This window comes from Tachypleus tridentatus, chromosome 4, assembly GCF_004210375.1.
Source record: "Tachypleus tridentatus isolate NWPU-2018 chromosome 4, ASM421037v1, whole genome shotgun sequence".
Lineage (NCBI taxonomy): Eukaryota > Metazoa > Arthropoda > Merostomata > Xiphosura > Limulidae > Tachypleus > Tachypleus tridentatus.
This window is the reverse complement of record NC_134828.1, coordinates 73,194,346-73,207,128: the sequence shown is the minus strand read 5'-3', so window position 1 is coordinate 73,207,128 and position 12,783 is coordinate 73,194,346. Positions and strand designations below refer to the sequence as shown.

The 12,783-nt window shown below is 36.9% G+C and overlaps 1 protein-coding gene across 1 annotated transcript in view; it reads right to left on the bottom strand.

Annotated features, from left to right (window-relative positions):
- The window catches only part of LOC143248150 (chordin-like), a 142,817-nt gene that overhangs the window by 41,192 nt on the left and 88,842 nt on the right, over window positions 1-12,783 (bottom strand). Inside the window, exons 4-7 of the mRNA XM_076496582.1 lie at window positions 12,021-12,092; window positions 10,012-10,040; window positions 9,419-9,630; window positions 3,299-3,415 (exon numbers count right to left, since the gene is read on the bottom strand). Of these exons, the coding sequence (XP_076352697.1) occupies window positions 3,299-3,415; window positions 9,419-9,630; window positions 10,012-10,040; window positions 12,021-12,092 (430 nt within the window). The remainder of the gene's footprint in view (window positions 1-3,298; window positions 3,416-9,418; window positions 9,631-10,011; window positions 10,041-12,020; window positions 12,093-12,783) is intronic.

Sequence of the window (12,783 nt, the reverse complement as noted above, 5' to 3'; positions counted from 1 at the left end):
GTAAGATCGAGAGGGGGACAGAATTGTAGTGCTCATTAATCTTTCGAATCCTGTCCCATATGATCTTGGAACTGGTGGTAGAAGATATGCTGGTTGTGAACTTAATCAAAGATTCCTTCTGGCTTTGACGTCTTACCCACCTAGCATGTGCACGGGCCCGTTGGAAAGCAACCCAGTTTGAAAGTGTGGGATATCTACGAAAAGTATCCCAGGCCCGCTTTTGAGCCTTCCGTGCTAAGTGGCAAGCAGGATTCCACCACGGACGAGGATATCGTGGAAAACGTGTCGAGGTTTTAGGAATACACTGAGCAGCTGCATGTGTAATAGTCAGTTACCGCTGCTACACAGTCATCTATTGATGGCTGATTTACGATGGCAGGATCAAGTTCTGCGAAAGCAGTGAAAGTGGACCAGTCTGCCTGATCCAGCTTCCACCGGGGCACGCGGGTAGGGTGGCATCGACCACGGCCAGTCTCTCCCAAAAAGGATCGGAAAATGATCACTGCCTAGTGGATTACTGTCAACCCTCCATGAAAAATGGGAGAATAATGAAGGGGAGCAAACTGAGAGATCAATAGCGGTAAAGGACTGATTAGGTGCATGAAAGTAAGTGGAAGAACCAGTATTGACAAGAGAAAGATTGTGATCAGAGAGCATCCGCTCTACAGATCGGCCCCTCCCATCAATAATAGCACATTCCCAGAGGGGATGATGTCCATTAAAATCCCTAGGATTAGAAATGGAGATGGCAATTGTTCAACGAGAGCATCAAGATCTGATTGATCATATGTCTCTCCAGGGGACAGGTACAGAGAACAAACAGTGATGGTATGACCCAAGGAAACACGGATGGCTACAGCCTCCAAGGGTGTGTTGAGTGACAAAGACAGGGTGGGCACGTGTTGATCAACCAACAGTGCCACCCCTCCATGTACTCGACCACCACACAACCTGTCATTTCTGTACAGAGAAAACTGCCGAATGGAGACAGTATCAGCAGTTTTGAGAAATGTTTCTTGTAAAGAAAGACAAACAGGATGGTAGAAAGCAATCAGCGTTTTGATATCATCCAGATTAGAACGTAAACCTCGACAGTTCCATTGTATCAAGGCGGCCATTTTTAAGAACGGGTAGGTGAAGTGGCTGGAGAACCCTTCGGTTTACGACCACCTCTTTTTTCTTTACTGTCTTTAGTCGGAGGAGGTCTATCAACCTCCATGGATCCTGCTCTGGGTCGGGTGGGCAGGTTTTTGTTATTGGAAGGGGAATCCAGTGACTGAGGACGCGAACGAATAATTGTTTTGTCTCTTGTGGTGGGAGAAAAAGATGTATCAGAAGAAATGCCTGTATTTGAAACTGAAGGACGTGGATCTTGAGGTTTGTTGGAAGGTATGGGAGGAACAGAGATGGGTGTGGAAGTCGATTCATCAACCTTTTTAACCACGGAGGTCAAAAGGCTTTTCATTTGTTTTGAAAACGATTCTCTTGGAGGCACAGAGAGATCTGTCTGCACTCCCACTGTAGTTGTGGAATGAAGTGCAGCAGCATATGTCCGAGATGGAGTTGTGGACAGCAATTTCCGAGCCTCAGGATAACTAATGTTATGTGTCGTTTTCAAACGCTGCACCTCTTTTTCCTCCAACCATTTTGGGCAAGAATGAAAGTAAGAGGGGTGAGAACCATTGCAGTTTACGCAATGTGGGTTCATGTCACAGTCATAGGCATCGTGGTCCTTGCCTCCACAACGAGCACATGTCAGGGAACCACGACAAGATGTCTTTAAGTGGCCGAATCTCTGACATTGGAAACATCGAAGAGGGTTTGGTATGTATGGCCGAACCCTGCAAATGAGATAACCTGCCTTGATGGTGGCAGGTGCACGTGGTGAAGTAAATGTTAAAACGAGGGTATTTGTTGGCAGTGTAACTCCATCTTTGCGAGTGGAGATGCGCCTCACTGCAGAAACTCCTTGAGTGGAGAAACCAGCGAGAATCTCTGACTCGGGAACGTTCTTCAAATCCCTTTCAACAATAACTCCTCGTGAAGAATTCAAGGTAGCATGGGGTGTAACCTCAATAGGTATATCCCCAATTGCCTTTGAATTCAAGAGGAGTTCGCTGTGTTGGGATGTGGATGTTTCAACCAATATGTCACCAGATCGAAGTTTCTTTACTGACTTTGGAGAGCCAGCAAGTCCCTCTAGTCCCTTTTGAATAAAAAAAAGGGGACATTTGCCCTAAAGGTTTTCCGAAAGAGAATGTAATATAAGAAAATGAGGTACGTGTGTTACTGATGTTGAAGATTGCTGTTCTGAGTATTCAAGACGTGGTCGCTTACCCATTGACTGTTTTTTTACAATTTTATTTAAATTTTTTAGAGGATCCATAGGAAAAAGAAAAAATTTCGGTACCCACTGACCCCACCCACCATGGATCCCTACAAGGGGACGCACTACAAAGTCACGCAAGGACAATATAGCAACGCCAGGGTTTCGTGAGCACTATACCCAAACATCAGCATCAGGCACAATGTCCACAACACCCGTTGAGAACTTCCAACACTGGTACTTGGTTGACTCTAGCCCAAGTAGACCAGCCGATTGACCAAAGGGGGGCCACCCATAGACCGCCCGTCTACAGGAATTCGAGGCTAAAGTGGTGTGTTAGGGTTGGACCCCTCAACCACCAGGATCCTCTCCTCCCCTTCACGGGTCGCCACGCACGGCAAACACGTGGGTGGATGTTTAGATCCCAGAGAAGGTAACCAGATAGAACAGAACTTTCCCTGGGAGGTCCCCTCACCACGTACAGGAATCGAGGGGTTGAAAAGATAAACTAGATGTAAAGATCTTCCCTAGCTGTTTTCTACTCTAATCGATTAATGAGATAGAGAGTTATAAGATTAAAGGATCAACGTCCTCACAGGTGCAGAGTACAATTTTTTTTTTCATTTGGAGGTGACGAGGTGTGAACCCCTGAACATTAGATCAACATTCAGGTGGCTAATAATTGGATTGTGCTCGGATCTTTTAGGTTATCGAATACCTATGCAACACCCTATCGTCAATAAAACTAACCAAAAAACGTAATTTCGTTACCAAAACCATCCACACGTAGCGAGTTATTTTGTGCTCATTTCCTTCCAGTTTCGAAACATTGAATATTTCAGCTATTATCAATGATGGTAATTCTGTACACTGTACAAACAGCATTACAGTTCAAAGTTTCCTTTAAAAGTATATCTTAAGTTAATATAAAATGTGATAAGCAGTAATTGCTACTATTTATGTTTTCCCTACCTAACGTAATGGATCGTATAATGCAGATTCCTTTTCATATACGTGAAGTATCCTCTTGCAGCGCCCTCTATCGTCATTGGTGGAGACAAAGCTTTCCCAGTAAAAGAACTGTGAGCTCTGGAAGAAAAAAAATTATTTGTAAAATACAGATTACAAATTTTCGCATCATTATTCTAATAGAAAAATTATTATTATTTCTTTGAAAGTTACAGCAGAGTCAAATATGTCATAAGAACATTATCGACCATTAATAATTTTATAGTAGTAATCGCAAATATTATCTAGGATTTTTACTAACTTCTTTAAAGTTGTACACAGTAACCAAAACTTTACAAGTGTCGTCTGTAAATTAGTACTCGTTCTGTTACCGATATATACACTGATAAGGTATTATTCTCTAAAAGTCTTGGTTAGACTGACTTACAATCCAACCAAGTGTTAAATTTTGTGTCTAAGTACATCAGGGCATCAAAACAAGAAACAAATGGTACAAGTATCGTATCATACTGTTTATTTTTAAAAGAGATAATCATTAAACCTTAATTGTAATATAAACTACAATTTGTGAAGCGAAATGAGATTCATAACCAAGTAATTTGTAGCTAGAACTTTTGGTGTTTACTCTGACAATCACTTTAGTGTTGAGTTCGAGTCCAGCATGTTATCAAGATCTCTACACATTTTGAAACATTTGGTTGAAAGTGAAGTATGATAATGATCAGCAGAGCAGCGATAATACTTGTAAACATCTTTAATGAACGTTTTGGAATTGTGCATGTTCCATATTCAGCAAATCTTTGAAAGTAACATTTTGATTCGTCTTTAGAACGGTTACTAATATTAAAATACAATGAAAAGTGTTGGGAAAGTTATAAAATATTCAATAAAAAAAAAAGAGAATGATTGAATTATTGTTTGTTTGTAACTAAAGCCCAATTTATAGCGTTGTAAATCTTCAGACATACCATTATCCCATTATGGGGGATTCAAATAAAGCAAGATGGATCGAGTTTCAAATCTTCAGACATACCGTTATCCCACTTGGGGAGGGGGGAGATTCAAGTAAAGCAAGATGGATCGAGTTTCAAATCTTCAGACATACCATTATCCCACTGGAGGGGGGGGATTCAAGTAAAGCAAGATGGATCGAGTTTCAAATCTTCAGACATACCGTTATCCCACTGAAAGGGGGAATTCAAGTAAAGCAAGATGGATCGAGTTTCAAATCTTCAGACATACCGTTATCCCACTGGAAGGGGGAATTCAAGTAAAGCAAGATGGATCGAGTTTCAAATCTTCAGACATACCGTTATCCCACTGGAGGGGGGATTCAAGTAAAGCAAGATGGATTGAGTTTCAAATCTTCAGACATACCGTTATCCTACTGGGGGGGGGGAATTCAAGTAAAGCAAGATGGATCGAGTTTCAAATCTTCAGACATACCGTTATCCCACTGGAAGGGGGAATTCAAGTAAAGCAAGATGGATCGAGTTTTAAATCTTCAGACATACCGTTATCCCACTGGAAGGGGGAATTCAAGTAAAGCAAGATGGATCGAGTTTCAAATCTTCAGACATACCGTTATCCCACTAGGGGAGAATTGAAGTAAAGCAGGATGGATCGAGTTTCAATTGTTTTTTCTATTGTGGCTTGGTTTTTTGTTCCTGATATCAACAGTTCGTGATCATTACTTTCAGAAGTTAGAACTGAAAAATCTTTAGGAAATGGGGTGTGATCACGTTTCGCTGTGGGAATATGTCGAAGAGTTAGTTGAAGTTTAAAGTTTAAGTCCAGTTCTATTATATACTCCCATGTGTTTGTTCCAAGACGTATTTGTAAAAGGCGAGAAGTCTTACCTAAGTAAGTGTTTTAACAGTTACCTCATGTACATTTATATTAGCTCGAACGTAAGAGTGAAGGCAGGATGTCTTTAGCTCTAAACATGCTACTGTTACGATTTGAAGACAAAACAGATTTAATGTGGAGGGTGGAAAGATCCGAATAGCTTGTTGACTTTGATTTTAACAATAAAACAAGGAATAACAAGCGTTAGAGGGTGTTGTGCGTGTTTTCTTACAGCAAAGGAATTTGAAACATGTTTATACATTATTCAGTGATTTTTTTATAATTTTTCTAACAATGTTCATTGTATTGTTACATTTTTAATTGTTCTAAATATTACTCAGTTTGTTATATTTATAGATTTACTGAAGATGTAATAATATATGCATTTTCGTAACGTTTATTAAAAATGTTTAGAATTGTTGTTGTCGCTCTTCTGTTCATTATTAGGTTCTAAACATTATGAGTGAATCATGTTTATCAACATGGCTATGAAGATGTTCACGAGAACTACTGGGTATTGGGGTCAGAGAACGGAGGTTAATCTTTATCTCCCAGTAAGAACTCTTTGCTTCCAACGAACGGCAAACTAGCCCACGCACAGCAGAATGAGTTAGCTACATTCCCCCAAGCCCGTCTGCTTCACACACTCACCGACACCACCTTTCATCACGGGGACACCCGAGTTTGCGCTCGCTTATTTTTATTTCTTTTTAAGGTAGGCTCTTGCCTCTCCTGTAACCTCACCAAACGAAAGGACATTAACGACGCATGCTCTAAGCACGCCACAGCGATTGGCAAACATCTTATTGATGAGCGGCGCCTGGCGGGTTGAAAACAACAACACGAATGAGATACAGTCTACTATCACCTTGTGAGACTTAAGGCTCCCGTGTCTAGCGCATCAAACGTGCCGCTGAAACTCATCAATAACCTGGAGACGTCAGGCCATGTCAACTATGTTTAGCCAAAAAAATAGAAAGAATCGGAGAGTAAACATTATCAAAATAACAGTGAACAAAGTAGGGGCAGATACTACACTTAAGAATATAGCACTGAATCGCACAAACAGTGAAATGCTCGACACGGTTTTCATTTCCAATCATATTAAAAGAATTGCTCATCATCCGAATGTCCTTTCAGCCTTCAGTCTACTAGCATTACACATATTATGATAATAATAAAAACTAGATATAGAACCTAAGATTCGACGCGCCCTTTAGAAGATGTAACAAAAACTTGCTTCGGTCTGGATGGTAAGTTTGTGCTGGATAATTAAGTCATTTCTAATCTCTAATAGAGCGCTGCGTGATGTCGGCTGGGTTGTATGAGAGACATTACCCGCCAGCGGGCTCGTACTGGCGGTATGTGAAGTTTTTCTACAATCGTTAAAGGTGAAAACTAATCATAGACTGGATCACATCCTGAAACATATTATAGAAACCTGCTTAAGATGTAATCGCGAAAGTTAACACAGAAATATAGAGCTACTACCACTTTCATTTAAGTATTCTAACAAAGGAACAGAGAAGTATCGCCAGCGATTTCTTTCTCTCATACAAGTTTCTGAGACTATGTATGTTGAATAGTAATAGTAATATAAAATATCTAGAATACAAAAAGGAAAATTCAGCTTTATATTCCGATAAAACATGTATTGGTTTAGATTTCGCGCAAAGCTACACGGGGGCTATCTGCGCTAGCCATCCCTAATTTAGCAGCGTAAGACTAGAGGGAAGGTAACTAGTCACCACCACCCACTGCCAACTCTTGAGGTACTCTTTTACCAACGAATAGTGAGATTGACAGAAACATTACAACGCCCCTACAGCTGAAAGGGCGAGCATGTTGTGACGGGAATTCGAACCCACGACCCTCGGATTACGAGTCGAGTGCCTTAACCAACTGGCCATGCCGGGTAAACATGTATTGAAGGTTTTGTCAATATTGGACGGTAGAAATTTCAACAGCAGGACGGACAGCAGTCCAGTTCATCTAAACATAAATCATATATGTATGATCTAAAGATTACATAATATTGTTTCCAAACTTGGTTTATGAGCAGATTTCATAGCTTCATTTGTTACTCCTCTGTAAGACAAACGATTTAATAACTACACTTTTAAAGATGTTATTTATTTATGACTGAAGAGTTAGAGTTTGTGAAAACTATATGTTGGAGAAACAGCTAATAGAAGGCTTAAATCAACACCAATATCGTGCCTAACATTTTTAATATTCTTAGAGAACCATTTTAACTGTTTTTTCTCATTTCGAATATATCACGAAAAGAACAAATTATTGTTTTTATAGATTTTATAAAAGGTCGTTTTTTCCTACACCTCCAAACTTCCATTAAAACAATTTCTAAAGCCTGATAGTCTAATATCGTACGTGAGTTATAAAAATAGAACACGAAGTTTTATGAAACACTTTTTGTTTTGAAGTGGAATATGATGTTTTTTTAAAATTATTCTTATCAGTTATTAATTTTAAATTTATGTTTCTATGATAGTTATAAGTTATTATTTTACTTGCTGTTTAAAATACACTTTAACTTGTATTTTTCCTGATTTTTGTAAGTTTCTCCATAGAACAGTAAGCACCTGCTAAAGTGCAGTTAATGAAGTAACGAAAACGTTTAATAAGTGGTTTAAAAAGAAACAAGAGGTTATAGTTTTAAATTTCGTTTTCCATCATTTGTTTCTCTTGAAGCGATTACACTGACACAGAGATAGATAGATATATACACACACTCGCACATAGAGATAAAATATGAAAATATTTATACACACACAAGAAAAACGGGACAAGATATGTGGAATAACCAATAAGAAAGGCCTAAATAGGAAGCTCGAAACGATCGCTGTCTATATACGTTATAAAATAAAACTCACAACAATAAAAAACAAAACATTCTACGTATAAAACCAAATAATGTTTACAAAATTGTGTGAAACAAAGAAAAAGATCCATACATCTAGGAAGCTTTATGTTTAACAGTATGAAGTAGCACGCTGTGCTGATCAAGACAACTCTTAAAATAAAATTTAAACTACAATTTTCTATCTGTCAAGCTAAAAATTGTTTAAAAATTCAAAACAACAGATTATGTTTATGAAACCAGCATAGGAAAATTTACTTAGTTGTAGAGAATAACACGTTCTAACGATGAATATAGATAAATTATGTTTTTACCCTATCCTAAATAATTACACAACAGTTTCAACTATTTTAATTGTGTATGTAAGCTTAAGAACATTTAACACGAAAATGTAAAGAAACGCATTCTATTTAAATCCTTTGAGAAGGTAGATCATTCCTTTATATTTATCTATCCTAACAAATATTAATAAATAAGGCCCTGGAAACTATCGAGGACGAGCGCTGGTGATTAAGTGACAAGAATCGGAAATATCGAGTAATTGTGACTTAATCATTTTATCATTAGTACAATAAATTACTAAAACAAATACAAAGAAAAATGGAGGGTTTTGTCAGTGCGCTAGCATTTTGTATTTGCTTTAAATAAAACAATACAACTTGCTTTTACCTTACGATAAATTTAAAACGTATAATTGTGAAATATTATTTCACATATTCTGAACAGAGGTCGAGTGTGTTATATGAAAACGATTTTAAAGCCCCATCTCGTCCTTATATTAAAGTCCATGTCATCATGTTACGTCGTAGCCTTTCTGATCACCGTGCGCCTTAACAATAGACCTGCAACGTAGTTTACACTGAAAAGGGCTCTGTCGTAAGGCTTTTATGTTCAAAGCATCCTTTCCCTCCCTGAATACTTGCCATAACCAGTCTAGTGTCCAGTAATAACAACTTTCTTAACACACGTTTCGATAGTCCGACCGCACATAAACCATAGTCATTACATCTATGGTGATTAGATCGGGATGTCTTCTTGTGGAATATTCATTTAATTCTCTTATTTATTGACAGTTGAATAGATATGTTAAGAAGGCAACTTAGATACACGCGATTTGTGTCACTTTTCCAGATGAAGATCAGTTTTGATTACGTCGCATACTATTGCTTTGAGTACGTGGATGGTTTCTGCAACTGTCTTATGTGGCCATGGATTCTCAATCTTTACGACACGCCACACATTGCTTACCACAGCCGGGGGTACGACTTGTTGCCCCAAATTGATTCCTATTCCTTTGTTTTTCAACCCTACTAAACAAAAGAATAATGCCAAAGTATAGTTTTGATACATTTAAATCCACTGCGACTTTATATTGACTGTGGTTATCACATTACAGTTCGACATTCGTCAAGTTGTTTGCTTGCTGTATGACGTTCTTAGTCCCCATAAAATCTCGTACTTTATCTCGAGGTGTTTTGTACGCTGAACTAGGTTGCGAGTGCTTCATCAGTGTTTTATTCATTTGAGGTATCTTTCTGCTAGAATTATAGTATGCTTGGAATGCTGTCCTACTGGAAGATGTGTTCTTGCTCATCAGGTCATGTTCCTGAGAAAATGAGAGAACGAATGAAAACTGGACAGTTTTGTGCAGACCAACATCATTAACTGAGTGCGTCCATACCCATATTGGTACAAAGTAGCATTTTACTAAAGATTTTTCGCACTAGGCCACGATACAGTTGTTTTCTCTGTCATGAATAAATTATCGTTGATTGTTACCAAACACTTTGAGTTTGGATTAATATGTAAAGAGCAACTTCCTAAAGCATACATAGTTCAATTTTCTGAATTATGGTGCCAGTTTAAACCTTTTGGTTTAGTTTGTCTTTCCTAAGCGGTAGTTTTTGAACGGCTACACATCCAATGAGGCCATTTCATGATAATTTGTATTTCCCTGTTTTGAGGTTACCTCCACATCTGTACTTACAACAAGATTATTAGCAAGATCTCTATTGGCTATTTGTATAATTACGCAAATAATGCACTTGGTTCTTAAGTTGTCTGCTTCAATTACCAATACTACTAACTTCACGTCTTCGGTGTTCCCACACAACTTCTAATGAATTATGATATTTTACCTCGAACTGTTTCATATAGAGCAGCCTTGACCAACCAAAATCTTGACTTCTACACGTTCATAATATGTTATTTCTGTGCTGAAGTTATGAACGCTGGGAATAGTGTGAGTAAAACTAGTAGTATAGGCATTATAATGGTTGGTGTGGAACAGTGAACTTATTGGATGACAGCCAATCACAGTAACCTACCAACACTTGACTGTACTTTGGTGCAGATTCGTGTTATACAGTAGAGAATAAACAATTCTATAACATTTACATTTTATAACAATTCTATTCACAGCTTAATTACCTCCATACTGTATATAAAAGAGCCATTTCTATCTTTTAACCATAGAAAAGTTGACACGAGAGATTTAAAGAAACTATTTATTTATTGGTCGACAGCTCCTTCTACTCATTCTTTCTAGAAAATATAAAATAGAAAGAAAATATTTTTATAGAAAATCACATTATAAAACCTATATTCGATAATTATAATGGATACGAATTTTTTAAGTTGAAGTTTTCATCTCATTATTAAACAATAGAATGAGAAGGTTGTTTGATCACACTGAAACTTTCTGATATGGGAATGAACTGAAAATAATATATTTTCAATAGCTGTTCTTTCATTGGTCACATAAGACATCAGTATTTTTTGAAAATTCAGAAACTTATGAATTGTCTAAATTGTTTGAAAAATAAACAGGATTTATTAAGCACCAGTATGTGGTGGAAATATTAAGTTATAGTGAAAAACCGATGTAACTGTACTGCAAAAGAAATTAACAGAATTTAACTCGCATTGAAAGTGTACTGGATTTCAAGATAATAATTACAAATTATGAAATAAGTCAATCATACTTATATTTAAGTACTGAGTATTTTTCAACCCTAGCGTATTTCATAATTAGCCAATAAAAATTCGTGCTACTATTACTGAGCTTAGAAATGCTTAGATATGAAAATAAAATAACGTTTTTATATTTAAAGCAAGCACAGTGACAGGAAAAGGTTAACTCAATCTAACAATTGAAATTATTTCATGGACTTTAAAAAGGTTAATTGTGTTGTACTCTAACTTTACTGAGAGCCAAATCTCGCAGTTACTTATATCGCACATCTCGAAAACTAATTGTTAAGCATTTCAGTCATGCTAGGAGCCGCTGAACAATAACATACGATAAATCTACATTTTTGTTATTTACATTTCGTCACATTTTGAAACGTGAATGATAATGTAATTGATTCCTAATAGTTTAGTGTAGAATATCCTATTTCTGGAATAAAATTTGGCATCAAGATTATTCATGTCTGTTCTTCCTTCATGTCGAAAGTGAGTTGAGCTTTCTCTGCCTGCGCAGCTTTTCAGAGGGGAGACAAACGAATGCTAGGACAGACACCACGGTTCGCTATATATATATATATATATATATATATATATATATATATATATATATATAATATATCTCCCGCTGGTACAGCGGTAAATCTACGTATTTACAACGCTAAAATTAGGGGTTCGATTTCCCTCAGTGGACTTAGAAAGTTTGGGCTCTAAATGCATATCTTATATGTGTGTTTTTTCTTATAGCAAAACCATATCGGGCTATCTGCTATGTTGGTTAACCCCCCGTGAGATATTACTGGAATTTTGATAATTTTGTTCTATAAATTTCCTTAATTAAGTTAAATTACTCTGAGTAGTGTTAAAGTACGTGTTTTGTAGCTCTCAAATGGTATATAGAGGTTTGAAAGTTCAAATCAGGATTCTTGGAAAATAAGGCAGCTTCTATCTATTAGCATTGAATTCATATTAACTTTACGTGAAATAAATGATTAACTCGCAAAGAATAAGCGTGAAAATACGACTTACCTTTCATTTTTCTGTCGTCGTCATCTTCTTCCAGTTTCTTACTTGCCAAGTCTTCCTCCAGGCCAGCAAGATCTGAGCACAAAGGATCCATAATTTTGACCAAATTACACAGATTAGCAGGTTATTGTCACTTTTCTGAAAATTACTGAATACAACCACGATTAATTTATAATAAAAAATAGTGTTTGTTGGTGTTTTGTATTACTTTGTTAATGTAAATAACGATTAGCTTCAATGTTAAGAATATTAAAACAAAAGGAAATGAAACTGGTATATGTATATACAAGTACAGTATCTGATTTACATGATATAATTAACGTTGGAAAGTACCTCAAAAACTACAACCGTCTTTAATGCGCGTACTTACGTGTGTTCATCTCTAGATTTAGTAACTCGTTCTTTTTGTCCATTCCTAATTAAGTTAAGTTTTAGACCAACTTGATGTTCTAACAAATTAAAGGCAACAGTATAGAATAAAAAATCACACATCTGTTCAGTTATTATAATGCAAACCACACTTTTAAATATGTAACCAGTGGGAAACTAATTTATCCTTTTAACACTCATCCCCTTAAAGAAAAACAGCAGATTTGATGCAAATTTATGATTCTGTGAAAATTTGTTATCACATGCATTATTTTAAAGTTTAATATATCTTACCTTATTTTACTTTGTGCGATTTTATGATAATGTAAAAAGGAAATGTCATTTCAAATTGAAATTTCAGACTGGGACATCAGGGACCCCAGTTCTGTATGCAGGG